Raw genomic sequence first — 19528 nt, forward strand, 5'->3', positions numbered from 1 at the left:
AGTGAGAAGTAATTATTATAGTTTCCTGTTTGTATTGCTTTCCTCCAGTAGGTACTGTTTCCCTGATGCAAAACTGCTCTGAAATTGAGCATCTGAATACAGACAAAGGAAGGTAGTAGGCAGCAGAAAAGAAGGTAGGAGTTTGCATGAAGCCAATACTCTCTTTTTCAACTAATGTCAAAGCAGATAACAGAAAATTAAGGGAGAAGAGACAAGAGTGAGAGGCTTTCACACCTGAAAAAATTAATGTGAGTTGGTGAAATAAATAGATCAAGAAGTTGATGGACTATCATGAAATGGGCAGTTCAAGGGTGTACTGATGGCTTGTCAACATCCTAAAGGAAGAAACTGAAAACAAATGTGAGGGTCTTAGACAGAAGTTGATATACAAAGAATTTGAGGCATTGATTATATTTTCTACAAGGACAGGAAAGTAATGAATACAAACAGTCATTCATGATACTGTGCAGTATGATTTTGAATATACTCTGCTTGCCTTTACAAGTTGCTTTTAATAATATAACTTTTGATTCTTTTTCCCTCTTCAAGGTTTCTTCTGATAATTGTTTATCACATAAACAAGTATATATAAAAGTATATATAACAAGTATATATAAAAATATATAAAAGTTGTATATAAATGTACTAAATGTACATATGAATATTAAGTGCCCTATAAATAACCTTAAAATAGCTGAATGCTTATAAAAATGAGTGTTATAACAATATTTTAATATCATTGAGCTTTTACTCCTTTCTAATTCTTCACTTATTGTGTAAAATTTGATTTTACACATTATATTCAATCAGCTTGATTGAACTCTCTTTCTTACTCCTTATATCTTTATAAATTAATGGGAAGTCATTTATACATCTAGGAATTAGTGATATGAGACCTATGTTAAGATTTCATTTCTACTGACATTTATTTTGTACAGTGAGAGAACCCTCTTTCTCTGCATTATGAATGAATCAGAGGAAAGAACTCTTGCTATTAGTTCAAAATCAGTGTAACAGATAAACTGTCAGCCTTTCCCAAGTAGAACATCAAATCATTCAACTTTTGAAGAGTTTCTGCAAAAGAAGAGAAAAATAGTTATGATATATGGTATTTCAATTTAATGATTATTTAAGACATAGAGAGAATCATAATTAAGCAAAGTCCACAAACTTTATGAGTTACCTAGAATAATTAATAATATGAGAACAACAATCCTTTATACAGGAAAATGCTCTGTATAGTCACTATTCCCTCCGATTATCTTTTAAAATTACATTTATCTGTTATATAGAATGATAACTATAAAGTAAATAAGCTAAAACAGAATAAAAGGAGCTTTAATTTTCAATAAAGTTTTGTGGGGTTCTTGGAGGCTATTTGGGGGCATTTTTGAGAAATCTTATATGAAAACGTTTGTCTATGAACAAGAAACAGCAAGTAATTCCACTTTGAATTTTAAAAGTAAATATGGATGGAATAATAGGGAGTGTGTAGTTGTACCATTCTAGAAAATAATTTGGCACTTTCTTAAAACAAAAAAACTAACTAAAATGCTCTTATCATATGACCCAGCAATTATACTCCTCGGCATTTATTCCAGACAAAGGAAAATTTACATCACACAAAGACCTGTACACAAATGTTTATAGCAGCTTTATTTGTAATAGCCCCAAACTGGAAACAACCAATCATCCTTCCATGGTGAATAGTTAAACTGTGATTACCCATACCATAAAATACTACTAGTAATAAAAAGAAAGAAACTAATAATACACACAACAACCTAAGTCAGTCTCTAGAGATGTATTCTGAATGGAAAAATGCCAATCTCAAAAACGTTATTATAGACTGTATTATCTCAGTTATATAACATTTACAAAATGATACCAGATTACAAAAATGGAGAACAGATTTGTGGTTGCAGAAAGAGAGGGTGGGTGGGTAAGGCAGAGGTGAAGGTAGTAGGGAAGTGGGTATGAATTGAAAAGTGCAACATTAGGGATACTTGTGTGATGGAAATCTCCTGTATCCTGACAGCATCAATGTCAACATCCTGGTTGTGTTATTGTCCTATAGTTTTACAAGATCTTACCCTTAGGGGAAACTGGATAAGGAAACATGGATCTCTCTGTATATCTAAAAATAAAAAGTTTGATTAAAAATATGTATACTGCAAACACAAATGATATCACTAAAATAACAACTTAAAATTTTATGTAGTTTTTAAGCCAAAAAATAAAAAGAGATGAAATCATAAAAAATTTGGTTTTCCAAAATATGTCATGAAAAGAGGAAAATGGGAAGAGGACAGATTAGACAAACAGTAAGATCAGTGATTTTAACCAAAACTGTCATAATAAATGTAAATGGTTAAATACCCTAATTAAAGGCAGAGATTGTCAGATTAGATTAAAAAAGCAATACCCAACTATATGCTGCCTACAAGACACAAACTTCAACTATAAAAACACATATAGATTAAAGGTGAGAAAATATACCCGGAGAGATAAGTAGATCAACACAAGAGTGGAGAACTATGAATAAAGCTACAAGTATGTGAACAACTGATTTTAAACAAATATGCAAAGGCAATTTACTGGCAAAAGGATTTTGTGTTTTCAACAAATGGTCCTGGAAAAATTGGATATCTACATGCAAAAAAAAAAAAAAAAAAAAAAAAAGGAATAGATCCTTACCTAGTACCTGTGTTGGTGAATTTTATGTGTCAACTTTACTGGGTTACGGGGTGCCCAGGTATTTGGTTAAACATTACTTGTGAATATGTCTGCAGGGTATTTCTGGATGAGATTAGCATTGGAATTGGTAGACTGAGTGAAGCAAAGTGGATAGGCATCATCTAATTCATTGAAGGCCTGAATAGAACATATTCACTCTCTCTGCCTGATTCCTAAACTGGTACATCAATCTACTTCTGCCCTTGGACTGGGACTTAAACCATCTATGCTCTTGGTTGTTAGGCCTTTGGACTCAGATTAAACTGTACCATGGACTTTCCTGGGTCTTCAGTTTGTAGATGGCAGACAAGGGAATTCCTAGCCTCTATAATTGTGAGCCAATTCTTTATGACAAATTATATAAAATATATAGATATAGATAAAAATATCCTATTTATTCTGTTTTTCTGGAGAACCCTAACTAATACAGTATAATATACAAGCTAACTTAAAATAGACCATAGACCATATGAACCAAAACTCATAATGCTTCTAAAAGATAACAGCGGACAAAACTTTTGTTACCTTGGGGTTAGACAAAAATTTCTTAGATATGAGGCCCAAAGCACAATTTATAAAAGATAAAATTGATAAATTGGACTTCACCAAAATTAAAAACTTCTAATTTTCAAAAGACAGTGTTAAAGGAACAAAAAGGCAAGGCTAAGACAAGGAAACAGTACTTACAGAATCTGTAAAGAACTCTCAATGATTAATAGTAAGAAAACAATCAATCCAATATAAAATGGGCAGAAGATTTGGTGGCACTTCATCAAACAAGATATATGGATAGTAAATAAACACATTAAAAAATGTTCAACATCTTTAATCATTTAAATGCAAATCAAATCCACAATGAGATACCACTACCTAATATTAGGAACGTTAAAATTAAACAGGCTGACCATACCAAGTATTGATAAAGATATGAGGAAACTTCAGCTCCTGAGTTGAGTTCATTGCTGTTGGGAATGTAAAATGGTACAACTACTTTGAAAAACAATTTGACAGTTTCTTAAAAAGTTAACCCTATACCTACCATATTATCCAGCCATTTCTGTCCAAAGGAAATGAAAGTGCATGTCCATGCAAAGACTTGTAAATGGATGTTCACTGTAACTTAATTTTTTTTTTTGTAACTTAATTTTTAATAGCCCCAAATGGGAAACAGTCTGAATGTCTAGCAATAGGTGATTGGTTTAAAAAATGTGGCATATCCATGCAATGGAATATTCTCAGTAAGAAAAATGCATGAATATTGATAACACAGCAACATGTATAAATCTCAAAATAATTATACAGAGTTAAAGAAACTACATAAAAAGATAGTACATACTGTATATTTCTACTTACAAAAAATTCTAGGGAATGTAAACTAATGGGTATTGAGTAACAGAAAGCCGGCCAATGGCTGTCTGAGGGGAATGGGCAGGGGGAAGGGATTACATAGATCATGAGGAATCATTTGGAGGTAATGGATACATTCATTGCCTGGATTGAATACATATAGCTCATGATTTCAGGCATCTGTCAAAATATCATATTGTATACTTTATGTATGAGCAGTATATGTCATGTATACTTCAATAAAACAAGCATACACACACACACATACATACAAGGTTTCTCTCTTAAACTATATTGGAAGACATTATTCAATTAAGTAGTCATAAATTTAAAAGATATTTTGATAGGTCTATGTCTGCCTTGAGAAAGAATTTTATACAGTTTAACATAGGGTCCTCCTTAAGGCTCCAGAATATAGGAGAAAGAATACATGAATTGGGAGATTTTGTTTCCCTGTTTTAAAACTAATCAGCATCACAAATGCTGGTAGTTCACTTTCTCAGGCATTTGTTAGAGAAGGTAACTTTCACAGATATGATCCCTCTTTAAATTACAATTGCATAGTTAATGCTATTCCATCCCATCTCACAAATGCTCTTATCGTAACAATTTGCATCCCTTAATAAATACAGTTGGTAGCTAATGGGAAGATAAACAGGATTTTGATATTTTCATCTTCTGAGAACTTATTAATATTTTATGAAAACCACATATAATTGGTTTCAGACATCTCAAATCACTTTTCAGACACCCAGAATAACATTTGAAGTCTTTATAGGCCCTTCTTATTCAATAGCTATCCGTTCACTAAAATTATGTTTTTCAGTATAAATAATAATACACTGAATAAGTATTATTTGATATAAAAGGGAACAGAAATGGTAAACCTTAAGTGGCAGTTTTAAAACATGGCCTCAAATTCTTTGGCACTTCTCCCATCAACAAAACATATAGAGATAAGACTAAAGACCTTTGTTACTACTGTAATCTCTATACCTCCTCATAAATAACCACCACACTTTGTTTAAAATTATTTCAAAACTTTTTTCTTACTTGTACCAATTTGACTCAAATATCAAGGTAATCTTAGTTGCAGTGTACCAGAAGTTTGTAAGAAACTTGTATTTTATTTCCATTTCTTTTCCCCCTTCTTACATTTCATATATTCTTCTTTTTTCTTTCTTTTCCCCTTTTGATGTTTTTTGTTTTATGACAAATATCACTTGTTCTGTTTCTGCATGAAGTTCTCACATGGAACTGATGTCAAAATGTGTGGTGTGTTAGTGGAGCAAAGGGTTGGCTTTAGAAAGGTGTGTTTTGTTCTTTACCTTAATTGGAAGGTTAATTTCTGTCACTGCTTCTCCCTAGAGTTTTGATATAGGCAATTGATATTTGTTCACTTTTATGAAAAATGCAATGGTGATACACACACAGTGACTGGGGCTCTGCAATATGAAAGAAGTGGAAGGTAAAGTGGGCCATGGTGACTAAGTAGGCAAGCAAAGTTATCTGCCACAGATCTCTCTCACTCCTTCAGAAATAGCTTTACTTAGGAAGATTCATATTAAAATAGTAAGTTTGGATGCAGGCTTCTGTTTTATTTCCCCTTGATTTTGGTGTGTTTTTCAGCTGCTGAAGGAATGGTGTGCAACCATCTCTGTTCAAACGATGGGTGTTGGGGACCTGGGCCAGACCAGTGCCTGTCGTGCCGTCACTTCAGCAGGGGAAGGACCTGCATAGAGTCTTGTAACCTCTATGACGGGTAAGGCATCTTATAATGTCTCTATCTCATGAGCTTTGAGGTACTGATTGGTTCAGATATTAAAATGATAATAAAAGGGTAAAATTTCAGAATGTTTATGCTGGCCAAGATTTTTAAGGAGAGTTTTTGTTGCATAAAGGAGAAAACATATAAAAGAATTCTTTTAAGGGGAAATCATTTTATTTGAATGAACAAGATAAGTCAAAATGCATATTGACTATTATGTACACATTTTAAAATGTTTACCAAAATAATTCTTAATAAATTATAGCAATTTATGCTTATGCAAAATTGAAAAATATATTTCTATTTTCTTCATAAAGGACATTGTGATAAGTAGTATTTCCTCCTCACTATCTCAACCATCTTGTTTTTTTTCTCATGCTTTCCTATTAATTTTCACCTGGAATGACTGTGTAACTTTTGATTTCTTTTTTCCATTTATGTTGCTTGTCTATTTGATTGTGTATTAGGAACAACACACATTTCTATGTCTCAGACAATTGCTTAGCCCTATAGAGAAATTACCTTTGTAGTTGCTAGTTGAAAAGGTTTTTGAAAGTGTTCTGTCATTTTCTAAAAATAACCTAAGCTATATTTTACATCAAGTATTTTAAATTTTATCTACAGTACTACAATAATCAAATTGACAACAATAAAACTTAGTATATACCTTGTTGCATGGCATTTCATATACTCATAAAATCACTTTATCCTAACATACCATTTCATGCATCACAGTTGTCCTTCATTAGTGTGATAATGCATTTTTTAGTACTGTCCCTGAGGCAAATTTTCCTATATTGCTCACTGAAAGGATTTTCAACATTTTTGTAAAAGGGTAGTTTTGAAGTTCTTTCTTCTTCTGCCTCATGAATTGTCCCATTTTAACAACCGTTTCCATGATCCAGATAACATTTTATTTTTGCATTTTACATTAGAAGGATAAAAATCTATGGATCTTAATAATATAGATATGTGTCTTCTTTGAAAGATGACCAAACCAATTTCCTCCATGAATTTAGGGGGAAAAAAGATTGAAATTAAAATTAGAAGTTTAAGTATAAAAACAATTTTAAATAGGAATTTAATAGTTTGAAATGGTGATGACAGTTGCACAACTCTGTGAATATACTAAAATATGCATTAAATTGTGCACTTTCAATAGGTGAATGTCATTTTATATGAATTATCTCTCAATAAAAGCATTACTGAAAAAAGTGTTTAATAGTTTTATCAGGAAAATTTCAACTTGAAATTTTATAAAACACGTCAACTCATAAATTTGATAATGAATAGCAAATTATTTGCTACTTGTCTCATTGAATTGAACTGTATTAATGCTTGTTCACATTATTATGAAAGATATTTCCTGTACATAAAATACATCATATCAGATATGATTCTCTGTGTGTGTGGCAATTGATGCCATTAAAATGGAACTAATAGACCTTAATTCCATTGTGTTATATTAAAAGTTTATTGAATACGTATGTGCGTTTCTAAGGAAGGAATAGAGTACAGAAATCATTTTATCAAACAGAAGCATCTTATAAACAGTGAGATGTGGGAAAATTAAGTGTTGACCAAAGTCATAACATTGTAAAAATACCAAACCAACCCTAGAACTCAGGATGTCTGATTTTCATCCTGTTTCTTTACAGATGCCATTGTTTTTCTTTAATATTTCAGTTTTAAACTTGTCAGAAATATGAAATTGATGTATATGTGGATGTATACACTACCCTCTGTCTCATTTTTGTGAAACAATGAAAGCTAGGCAAAGGAAAAATACTGGCCCCCTAAATAAACAACACTGATTATCCTGTTGTTTTTGAAAGCTTAACATTTTCCAAATCATTAAATCAAACATATTAAAGAAATATAAAGTTCTTAATGTAGTTTTGCAGCAGTAATGGGGCCCTAGGAAATCATGCACAAGGTTTAGTATAAAAGATAATAAATGAAAGTATCTTATAAATATCTGATGTAATTCTTGCCTACCCAATGACAGATTTCCCCACCTCCAATCTTGTGGTATTGCCAAATTACTTCCAACTTTGCCTGGCAGGTAAGATAGTCTTTGAGGAAACATGAATTCAAATTCTAACTTAGTCACTTCCTACTTGAAATGTCCATCCACAGATAAATAACCTAATTGTCCTAAACTCTGTTTTCTTACATGGAAAATGGGAATAATAATGATGTGATTACTATTATTATTATATCATATAGTATTATAATAATGATTGTGATTATCAAATGAGAAAAGTCTTATTTGAATTCCTACTGTTAAAACAATTATCATCATTTCCTTTTTGTATCTATTAATCTGAGCTCATTAAATAGGTAGAACAGTCACTTTATACACTGCTGAAAATAAATACAAATATGACATTTACCAAAATCAGGGAACTTATTTATATATAAAAATAGTTTGACTATCATTAAAGAATAAATCCTAAAAAGAGGATTTTTTGAAGGGGGGAAAAAAATCAGTTAATCCTGGCTGTTAGCACTCAAATCCAGATCATATAAGTCACTATATTTTGGCAACTCCTAACTACAATGCACAAGTATTCAAAATGAACAAGAAAACTAATTGCAATGTAATCTTAATTTTTTTTTCTTATCTGGCAACATGGTTAAATGCTTCTGAAACTGTAATAACAACAGAGAAACATCAGAAAGAGTGCCAGTCTAAGATCTTTGTAGGCATTTTTATGTTTAATATTCACAAGCTCTCATCGAAACACCCTTCTTTTCCTTTTTCAGAGGATATTTAGGGAATGAGGTCTAGAGAAGTTAAGAGAAGTTAAGAAGTTAAGACAGCAATATTAATCTTGGTGCTGGGAACACCAACCAAATCCAAAGTATTTGCTCTAGATCACAGGATTGGCTAAGGTAGCACACACACAACAAAACTGTGAGAAATATACAGCAGCAAAAACACAAAGCTCAGTAAGCAAAGTGCATGCTTACTAGAATGTGAATTTTTATATCAGATTCAAGTGAAAGGGGATCTCTGGCAAAGTCACAGCAGAATCACTAGGGGACAGGGAAGAAAAAAGGCAATGATGGAGACAGTGACAATAAATAAATTGCAAGGAGGATCTGTTCTGAGAGCAGAAAGGAAGAGAGCCAGACACCACACAGATAGAAGTCTACTCTATAAAAGAGAAGGCAGCTAGGTTGCCTCCATGATTTTTGTTTGTTTGTTTGTTTGTTTTGCGGTACGCGGGCCTCTCACTGTTGTGGCCTCTCCCGTTGCGGAGCACAGGCTCCAGACACGCAGGCTCTGCGGCCATGGCTCACGGGCCCAGCTGCCCCGAGGCATGTGGGATCTTCCCGGACCGGGGCACGAACCCGTGTCCCCTGCATCGGCAGGCGGACTCTCAACCACTGCGCCACCAGGGAAGCCCGCCTCCTTGATTTTTTATGACATATTCATTTTACTCCTCAACTCTGTGTATGGGGAAGGGAGTTTTGGAGAAGAGAAAGGAAAGCATAACCCATGTTTTAGTACCATAAAAATTATTACCTTCATTTAGTATCCTAACTCTTTAGTCACCCAAGAAGCTGTTTTCAGAAACAGTGCTTTGCTGATGATTGCAGGGTGTGCTGTAAATATCATATAATTTCACTTACACATAATTCTTTTGATGCTCTTTACAATTTAGCTACCACCCCATTCCCAACCCCCACCCCCAATACCAGGTCATTTTGACTTTCATATTCTGAAGATTTCCTCTATTGAATACTTTATATCACTTGTTGATGAAACATGCAAAATAAAAACTTTTTTATGTAACTAAGATATTAAACTCAAGAAAATTCATAAAAAGTTAATCCATAGCAAACCAACACTTCACTTTGAGTGCAAAATCCATGTAACTAAGTATGTACATTCATACATAAATAAACCATAGATTTATGCTATTTATTTTGAAAACTAAACCATTATTTTACCTTGAAATATATGTAATCTTAATCTAACCAACAGAAAATATAGCCCACCCTTTGGATTTCAATCATCTGTTAAGGCTTTATAATAACCAAATGAGATAGTTCACTATGAAAAAAGAGTGATTATTTCACTCTAGGGAAAAATAAATTTGAATTTATCACATAGTTAATCCATAATTGCCATATTTGCAATGCTATTAGTTTAGAATGGTCACTCATGATACAAAGGCACAAAATAATGAAGTAGCTATAAATATTTAGTTGTTTTTTAATAAATATCTAGTTGTTTTGTTACTGACTCATAACTGAAATTCTAAATTGTTTATACCCAGTACCTCATCCTCTCACACATTAGTGGAAATAGTGTGTTTTAAACATATTGTACATGACTGATACCCAATTATTGAAATGAAAACTTTTAGGATAGATATTAATTGGAAAACTTATATACTGGTAAATTTAATATTCAAATAGCCACAAAATGTAAGGTTTGGGGAAGTGATGACCATCCTCCCACATTTTAATTAGAAAGTTTTAGAATGTTACCATTCAACTATTTTTTATTTTATATCATATAGAATTCTTCAAAAAGAATTTAAACTGAAAAAGATGTTGTTATATTAGATCAATAATCTAAGAAAATAAAATCTACCATAAAAAGATATTTTTTCTAATTCTCCAAGCAAGATATTTTAAAAGGAGAAAAGAAATCAAAGTGTTTTTTGAAGTTTCACTAAAAATAAATTGAAGAATCTTTTGGGATTTGAAGGACAAGGATGGGGAACATTCATGTAACTTAGCAACAAGAAAAATACAATAGTTCTGTCAAAGTTTAAAAAATAAGCCTTCAGCCAAGAGTAAAATTTTATATAGAGACAAACAGGCACAGACTTACTTAAAATAGCAGAAATGGTTCTGCTGTGTCATCAAAAGAGTCATCCTTTTTTTTCTTTTCCTTTTTTTTTTGAGACTGCTGGAATCTCACAAGAGAGAGGTTTCCTGAATGAGTCTGTCGTTGAACCCAATAGAGGGCCAGGAGAGCCATCTGGCTGCAGTTTATCTTTTCTCCTAATGGAGAACTTACTCATTAATGTACAGGGAAATGATTCTGATGCTCCTGGCACTTAGAGAAACAAACTCTAGAATTTACTTTGCCAACAGGACTTTTAGCAGATGTTACTTCATTTGTTGACAGCTTGTTTGCTTACACTGCCTCATACTGCTGATGTTTTCACAGTGAATTTCGGGAGTTTGAGAATGGCTCCATCTGTGTGGAGTGTGACCCCCAGTGTGAGAAGATGGAAGATGGTATCCTCACATGCCATGGACCGGTAAGCCTGAAGACATCTATGGTTGTGTTGGCTTATTTAGTTTCATGTATGAATGTCTGTCAAGTCATTGCTTTATCATTTATCCATCCATTGAATAGGTATTTACAGCATGCTATGGGGAATCACATTCAACATTCTCCCCTCAAGAGGTTTACAGCTTAGTAGTAGAGATAAAGTATTTAAAAGTTCAGTTTCTTAAATATTTATGTCCCAGATAATGTATTTAAAAAGAAGATATGGAGTTGTCCTTGAAGATTGCACAGGGCTGAAAAGAGAGATACACAAATAATTATTGAAGCAAAATAATTGATAAAATATGTATAAATTGTTATATGAATACATCTGAGGGAGAAACTAAATCTTTGAGATGGAAATTAGGACACCAAGAAAAGCCAAAGAAAAGTGATGTTTGAGCTATACTTTGAAGAAGAATCTGGAATGAGGAAACATGTAAAGATATGTAAATGTGAAAGTTTATGTTGTGTTTGAGGTAAACTGTAACACGTTCGTACCTGTGTTTAATCATTTAACTATAATGGCATTATGAAGGAAAATTGAAAAAAAGGAGGAAAACAAGCACTCATAAACTAAAATCTAAAGCTGTGTGATAAGTACCATGGCTGAGAGAAAAACTGAACTATGATGATTGAAGGAGGGGCTATGGGATCAGGAAAGTCTTTATGGATAAGTTGACATTTATATAGTTTGAAGTTAGTCTTGTGGAGAAAATGATAATTATTTTCTAGACCTTTCTTTGGTTCCCATCATTCTTAATAATGAGGCTTTTTCTTAATAATGAGGTCAGTATGAGTTTGTCATTCCAAAGTGTCATATTCATCCTTCTTTAGACAAATTTCCAGTTTATTTGTGTATTGAGTCATCATTCGGTATATAACTTGGGGACCAACATTTGGGTGTAGCCAAGAGCTCAACACTGCTCCATAAGAATTCATTTGAAATTTAAATAGTATTAATTTTTCTACCAGAGTGCTAATTCAGCACTTAATTAGCTTAGAAAAAAATTATCATTGAGCCCTCCAAACTTCCATTAGGCCCCAATGAGCTGTTCTGGAACTTCATCTAAAGAAGGATGTGGAAAACTTGGACAGTTCAGAGGACTACCACAAAGGATGATTAAGCTTGGAAAACCAGACCTCTGAGAAAAAGAAGTGGTGTGATTTGGCCTGAAGAACCAAAGTCTAAAAGACAATTTAATATGTAATGATCTCCAAGTAAGTATGCTAAGGGCATATGCAGCTATTTTCTTTTTCCACTAAGGACAGTCATTTAAAATACAATTAACCTGTAGCATGAGAAATGTGGATTCTGTAAACAATGTCAGGAAACACAGGAAAGTAAAATTTCATAATGGGTTTGTTAAAGTAAGTTGAGCTGTCTCTCTCTATGAGACTTCTCTAAAAACTAGCATATCTAGGAACCATACATCATAGAATGAAAAAAAACTCTTTCAAAGAAAGAGACTTTGAAAATGTACAATTACGATAACCAAGAATTTGGCCATCTCCTTTGAACAAGGCAAACCTCAAGAGTAGTCCCGTCTTTTTCAGTTCCTTATGCTGCCTCCTATGGTATAAAAGTATGCTAGTAAATAACTAGCTTATTGATTTCTTTGTTTCTACAGTCTATTTGATCATTCCTTTGTTCCTTAAAAGAATTGAGACAGTTTATAAAAGTACACATTAAAAAGCTCTAATAATTAATATTCTTGCAATTTTCAAAATTACTTGATAACCAAGAAAGAATGAAAAAACAGGTTTTTAGTGAACGCATTTTAATTCTGTAAGGACAGCATTGTTGGGCCATATGCTTAAAATCTCTATTCAGTGCTAAAATTGTAAATGATTATGTCTAGAGATTAGAGAAGGCAATAAGTCAAAAGTAGAAAAAACTCAGTAAAGTTGAATCACTCATTTGTGGAAGATCAGAGCATGAAATCAAGAAAACTGACTTGATCAGTAAGCCTTAAAATGCTAAGCAGGTAAGAGAGCACAGTGTCTTTTAGGTTATGGTATCTGAAAAACTGCCAGGATTGAGCTCAAGCAATAGCCCAAACTTTGCTCCCTCTAAGGGGTTGCTTGTTTTCAGCCTTTACAATTTATATTAGATGTATGCCTGTTTCTGGGTCTACATGTTGTTTATCAAAACTAAAGATGGAAGTGGTTTTGTGTGCCAGGTAACCGGCATATATCACTTAGGATACCTAGTAGGTTCAGGAAACTGCTTCATGAGACTGATATAGTGATGAGATAGAGGAAGAAGTCATAAAGCTAACTGGAATTTCCACACCTGGTCTTATGATTTATTCTGCTGAAATCTCATTTTCTTGAACTGTTAATGTTTCCCTAATGATAAGAATTGATAAATATTTATATTTGTCAAACACTATTACATCTGAAGCATACTACCACATTCTCCATTTAAAATATAAAGAAATTCAACCCTTGGTAATGATTAGAAAGTTACTCCAAAAGTCAGCAAGTCAGTAAGATGCGGAGCTGGGACTCAACTATAGAAGTTCTGACTCCAAATTTCACACTCTTTTCATTTCACTTTTTTTCCCTAGGCAACAAGGTCCGTAAAGTAATAAGGATAAAATGCTTTCTGGGAATATACATATGTAAAATGGATGGTATTATCCTATTTAAATGTGACAGACATTCAGGATAATCTTGAGAGGGGTGGATTTGAAATAAAGCAAGCCTCTGCTTTTATATTCTCATCTGTCTGCACTTGGTCTTCTTTACTTTATTCTTTTTTTTTCTTTTCTATCTTTTCTTTCTTTACAATTTTATCTTTTCTGACTCACTTTCACTATTACTGTATAGTCCTATCAAGAAAGATAAGGGAGGGAATGTAAGAACAAAAGAAAAGGACATCAGACAAAGTCAAAGGAGACCAAAATATAAGCCACAGAGACAGCAAGAGAAGGGAGGGGACAGGAGAAGGGAACTGATTTTTTGGGAGCGAGGGAAACTGATTTTTGAAACACAATTTTTGTTAAAGCTAAAATAGCTGTTAAATCCAGGTTAATAGAGCTTGTGTTGCCACAAGAAATAACCCCCATATTGCAGTAGCTTACAGAAAAATGTTTAAATCTTTTTCATATAAAGTGCACTGCAGGTCTGGGGAACTTTCTAAGGCAGCCCCCCCCTCCCTGTGGTGGTCTGGCATTCCAGGATGCTTTGAAGTTATGGCATATCTACATGGGATACCCACATCATGGCAGCTGGGAAGGAGAAGGCTGCAGAGTTTAGCACTGGCAGTCTCATAAATTGCTTTTACTTAATTTCATTGTCCAAAGCGAGACACACACCAACCCTCTAGTGGGAGGGAATTTCCATATTCTGTGAGGCTGGAAGTGGAACAGAATTGGATACTGGTGAATAGTGGCTTTCTCTCTTACAGCGGCTACCAGAGAAAAACATCAATTGTCACTGAGAAAAAAAAAAGAAATGTTTCCCTCAGGATTTAGCCTATCCTTTAGTTTTCTGTCTAGATTACTGGGCCCAAGGGTAGCTTAAAATCAGAGATAAGGAAGAACGTTGCCTTCATCTCTCTTTTCTGTTGTTGCATTCATCAGTTCATTCACTGTACCTAGCTTCTTAAAAGCTTTGGGAATATAATGATAAAAGAGTAAGTATTAGACAACATGTATTTCTTTAAATCTCTTTATTATGGAAATGAGATAGAGAATCAGACATTTCATTTCTTTTGAGATTTGTCAGGACATCTTTTAGTTATGTCAGCTCAGGACATTTGATTTCATTTCATGATAATACAATTAAATAGTTAAGAGATGCTTTAAAAACAAGGAAGCACAAAAAAATTTATCCTATTAAAGTCTGCCTAAAGATTAAATGTGAATTTAATTTTAGTTTCGTAAATTTTTTACATCTTCTGATTTTACCTGGACATTATTTTACGTTAGAAGTATTTTATAGGAAAATAATTCCTAATTCTGACTACCACTGCCTAATTTACTCACAGTAAGCTTTATTCTTGTGTTCTGAAAGAAGACATCAGCATGTCTCTTGTCTTGTACAATGTCATACCACTGAGCATACTTGCACAGTAAATGATTTTGTATAATAGACAGTATTATGTGCTTAAGTACCCATGAGCAGGTGTTAAAATTGGAAACATGTGAAGTATTCTTTTTTGGTAGGAAATAAGTTGCCAGCAGCAAACTCTTCAGGTTCAATAGGAATTCTCTTTCACGGAATAAATAAGTATATATATACACACATATATATGTACATACATATATATACACATATGCTTATATACATAAACAAACATATATATGAGATTTAGAAGTATGAGATTTAGATATACCTATAACTGTTTAGATAGATAGATAGATAGGTAGATAGATAGATAGATAGGTAATAGATAGATACTCTAAATCTCACTTCAAAATAGTAAGATAGGTGTTTGATTGAACCTCACCAGTCTCAGGATTTCCAGAAATCTCTTCCTAATTACCCTTTCTTCTTTGTACTACTATTCTTCCTTAGCTGCCTTTATCTCTAAATTTTAAAGTATTATATTTCTTGATTTCCTGATGCCTTATATCACCACTTGCAATGTCTGGCTACTTTTGGATTAACATCCATAGAGAGATGTAACACACTCCCATGAATAGACTGATCCCCACACGCCCTGTCTAATAAATAGCTCTGTAAAATGTTTGCTTGCTCGTCTCCCAAATACACATTGTTTATAATTATAAACTTAATAATATTAAATATTTCCCTCTATACTCAGTATATCTTATTTATCTAAATTAGCTTCAATGTGAACTGTCCTAGTTGTTAAACTATGTGGATATAAGCAGATTTGGGGGAGAAAAGAGTCAAGGTAAGAAGTTCCAAGAAGTAGTCAAAGAGGATAGGAATCCTAAGACAATATTATGTTCAAAAAGGAGAACTAAAAGTAAATGTTGAGTAGGTAATATCATTATTTAAAACACCTGAATGTGTAAATATATGGGCATCTTTTAAGGAAATAGTATTTTTCACCAAAATGTTCTCAATTTGATTTGAGAATGTACTACTTGTCATTTCTTGCTTGCTTAATATCCCCAGCACGAAATCCAAATCATTTTTTTGGTACAATTTTTAGATGTTTAATATGAATTTAAGATTTTTACTTTTGTTATGACATTTAAATATATTTACATGTTACTGCTTACTATAATTATACATATTAGACAGATATTATAAATTATAAACATAAATATATGAAGTTAGTTTTATTTAGATTTATCATGCTCATATTTATATCACCTTCATTCTTGAGTAAGTTTCTCCATATAATTTTCTTTTGTATGTGCAAGTTTTTGATTTTTGCTCATCAGATTGTGCCTTTACTGTGCTCTCAGTATTGTACGGTTATTTGCTAAAATCCCTATTAATAGACATGATATGATTTTTAGCACTATCATAAGCTGATATGAGTTGGAGAGTAACTTAGAAATTAACCTTTATTTGCCTAAACTGCCTAATTCCTGATAATTCAACTATAGAAAAATTTTAAATTCATTGTTCAAATAGTCATGGTACTACCAAAGGAAAGTTTACATCTCACTTGTATATGAAATTCAGCATTACCTAATTCCTATCATTTCCTTAACTACTTAGTAAGAATTAACTACTTAGTAAGAATTAACTACTTAGTAAGAATTTTCACATGTTCCCAGTGATTGTGATAAAATATTTCCAGGAATAATGTGTTGTTACCAAATATCATTGCACTGTAATCTCACTAGGAATAAATAACAGAAAGAAAATGCTGATGTCCTTCTGGAAAAATCACTGGACAATTTTGCTGATCAGAAAGCTACAATAGCAGCATCCCCATTTGTACTTCTGAAAATGCTCTTCAGTTCTCTAGAGGAAGATTGGCCACCCACTGAAGTCTCAGTAACTAAACCAGTTGAATACATTCCAGAGGAAATGGCACCCATTTTTCTTCCTCCATTTTTTTTTTCACACTTCAGGGACCTGACAACTGTACAAAGTGCTCCCATTTTAAGGATGGCCCGAACTGTGTGGAAAAATGTCCAGATGGCTTACAGGGGGCAAACAGTTTCATTTTCAAGTATGCTGATCAGGATCGGGAGTGCCACCCATGCCATCCAAACTGCACCCAAGGGTAAGCAACTTTACTGGCCCAAAGCTTAATCATGTGCGTATTGCTAATCAAGAGGTGCATACATGCATTTTGTCCCTGACACAGTCTACTGAATACATAATATTCTCATGCAAAATTCTATTCATCTTTATATAATGTGTTGATTTTAAGAGAACTCCTTTCTATAAGAATGCTTTATGGAATCGAATTTATATCCTCTAAAATATTTCTGTTGAACATTTTCCTGTAACTTCTATTGACACCTTCATGAAGGTGGTATCAGGTATACTTTGTATGGAGTGTAGAATTTCTTCCAAATTTTACTGAGGATTAAAGATATCAGAAAAGACAAGTAATTGTACTTTTGAGATTCACGCTTAATAAATCTTTAACAGAGATTTTCTGTTTCTGTTTCTTTGTTGTTACAATCACCTTAAAGTGAAGGTCTCTTTTTGATAAATCCTGCCTTGTATTACTCCTTCAGCAAAATATAAGCAAAAGCAGTGATGGTAAAAAAAAAAAAAAAAAAAAAAAAAACAGTAATATGTATTTTAATAAAAATGCAAGTACATTTTGTGAAAGTGATTCTATTATAGGTTAACCTATAACCTAGTGTTTCTTCAACTGATATAGGACAATTCAAAGATGGGTACACGTTTTTCTACTTTTCAAAAGGATGCATTGTAAAATGAATAATAATTAGACTACTTTTGATACGGATAACAGTTGAGTAACAAAGACATATTACAGAAAGAAGAAAAGCACTGAACTATAAAAGAAATAATGTCACTTCATCAAACAAATCCCAACAACTACTTCTTTAAAAGACAGCAAATCTCTTTTAGTAAGGACTTTTCCTTTTCTTTCCTGTAGAAGGGGAATAAATTTAGAATCAAGGGCAGTTTCACATGCTCTATCCTCCTTCTGTCCAAAACACCTCTTCTCCATTGTGAGTGCCCACACACATGTGCACACACACGTACAAACACACAGAGACACTTGCGGAGAATCATCTTGGGTACTTTAGATCTAGCAGGAAAGTATGAGATTCCATAAAGAGATTTTCTGCCAGAGTAAGGGCTGGCTGTTAGGGGATATTGAAGAAGTTAAGCAAGCAACATCATTTTCTGCCAAGAGGACATCAATTTGCAGATGCTGCTACAATTTCCTGCAGGTCAAGAAATCAGCTTAATGCACTCTGTGAAGTGGCAGATCCTCAAAAGGTAAAGTAATATGCTGCCATTCAAATTCAGCTTGGAAGAGCTAATGCCACCTCACTGGTTTGAGGGTACTGAAATAGTCACATAGACACTCTGCTTCAAGGAAATTAGAAAGAATAAGCTGCTCCCCTGGCGAGTTTTGGGCACCCTTCAGTTAAGGGTATTTCATGAAGATACTGGTATTGCTGGAGCAGAAGGGTCAGCAACAGAAAGGGAAAACGTTGCCTGCTAAAATAATCATCCACAAGAGGGTTTTATTGTTTTGCATCTAAAATTAAACAAACATTATTCAATGTAATGTTGATGTCAACAGCTGTTGCCATTCAAAATGAGACCTTTTGCTGTTTTTGCAAATCTAATTACAACAAAGCCATTAGGGAAATGAAAGTGAGATCACAGAGCTGTACATAGTCTGGATGTGTGGCTGGTGTGTCTTCCTCTCAGTCCTTTTAAATCATGATTATATAATAAAAGAAAAGATATATAGTGGGGGGAAAGTAGAAGGAGGGACAACAAATAGATCAATTTACCACAGTAACAAAAGTTGGATGTCAACCAAAAGGATGGAGGATGAAGGTGTAACAGGAAACAAACCTGACCAGATCACTTGAGAACCCTAGTAAGTAAAATGATGACTTTAAATTCACTGGTGCAGAATGATGGTGAGACAGAATTTGACTAGTGTACTCCCTGGCATCTTCTAAGGTAAATGGATTCTGTAATGACTGACTTAATCCTGACAGTTTCTTGTCTTTGTTTTCATTTATCTTCCTGCCATCCTTTTTCTAACAGCATCCGTATTGTCCAGGTTCACTCACTTCCTAAGAGTTCTGTGGTCTCAGCCCCAGGATGGAATTTAGGACTTGGGCATTTCTAAATGCTTAAGCCCTCCTCTGTACACTACTGCAGTGCAACACTGTGCTTTGAGATCCTTTTAATGAAGCAATGAGGTGCTCTATGCATTCAGTCTCTTCCTTTCAAATTGAGCATGTAGAGATAGAATCTTTCCC

General features: G+C 33.4%; 1 protein-coding gene across 4 annotated transcripts in view; it reads left to right on the forward strand.

The window, feature by feature from the left end:
* The window catches only part of ERBB4 (erb-b2 receptor tyrosine kinase 4), a 1128925-nt gene that overhangs the window by 839961 nt on the left and 269436 nt on the right, over window positions 1-19528 (forward strand). For all 4 annotated transcript variants that reach the window (XM_007470009.1, XM_007470010.1, XM_007470012.1 and 1 more), the window contains exons 13-15: window positions 5713-5845; window positions 11049-11142; window positions 17165-17319. In XM_007470009.1, the coding sequence (XP_007470071.1) occupies window positions 5713-5845; window positions 11049-11142; window positions 17165-17319 (382 nt within the window). The remainder of the gene's footprint in view (window positions 1-5712; window positions 5846-11048; window positions 11143-17164; window positions 17320-19528) is intronic.

This window comes from Lipotes vexillifer, unplaced genomic scaffold (assembly GCF_000442215.2).
Source record: "Lipotes vexillifer unplaced genomic scaffold, Lipotes_vexillifer_v1.1 scaffold138, whole genome shotgun sequence".
NCBI classification, from domain to species: domain Eukaryota; kingdom Metazoa; phylum Chordata; class Mammalia; order Artiodactyla; family Lipotidae; genus Lipotes; species Lipotes vexillifer.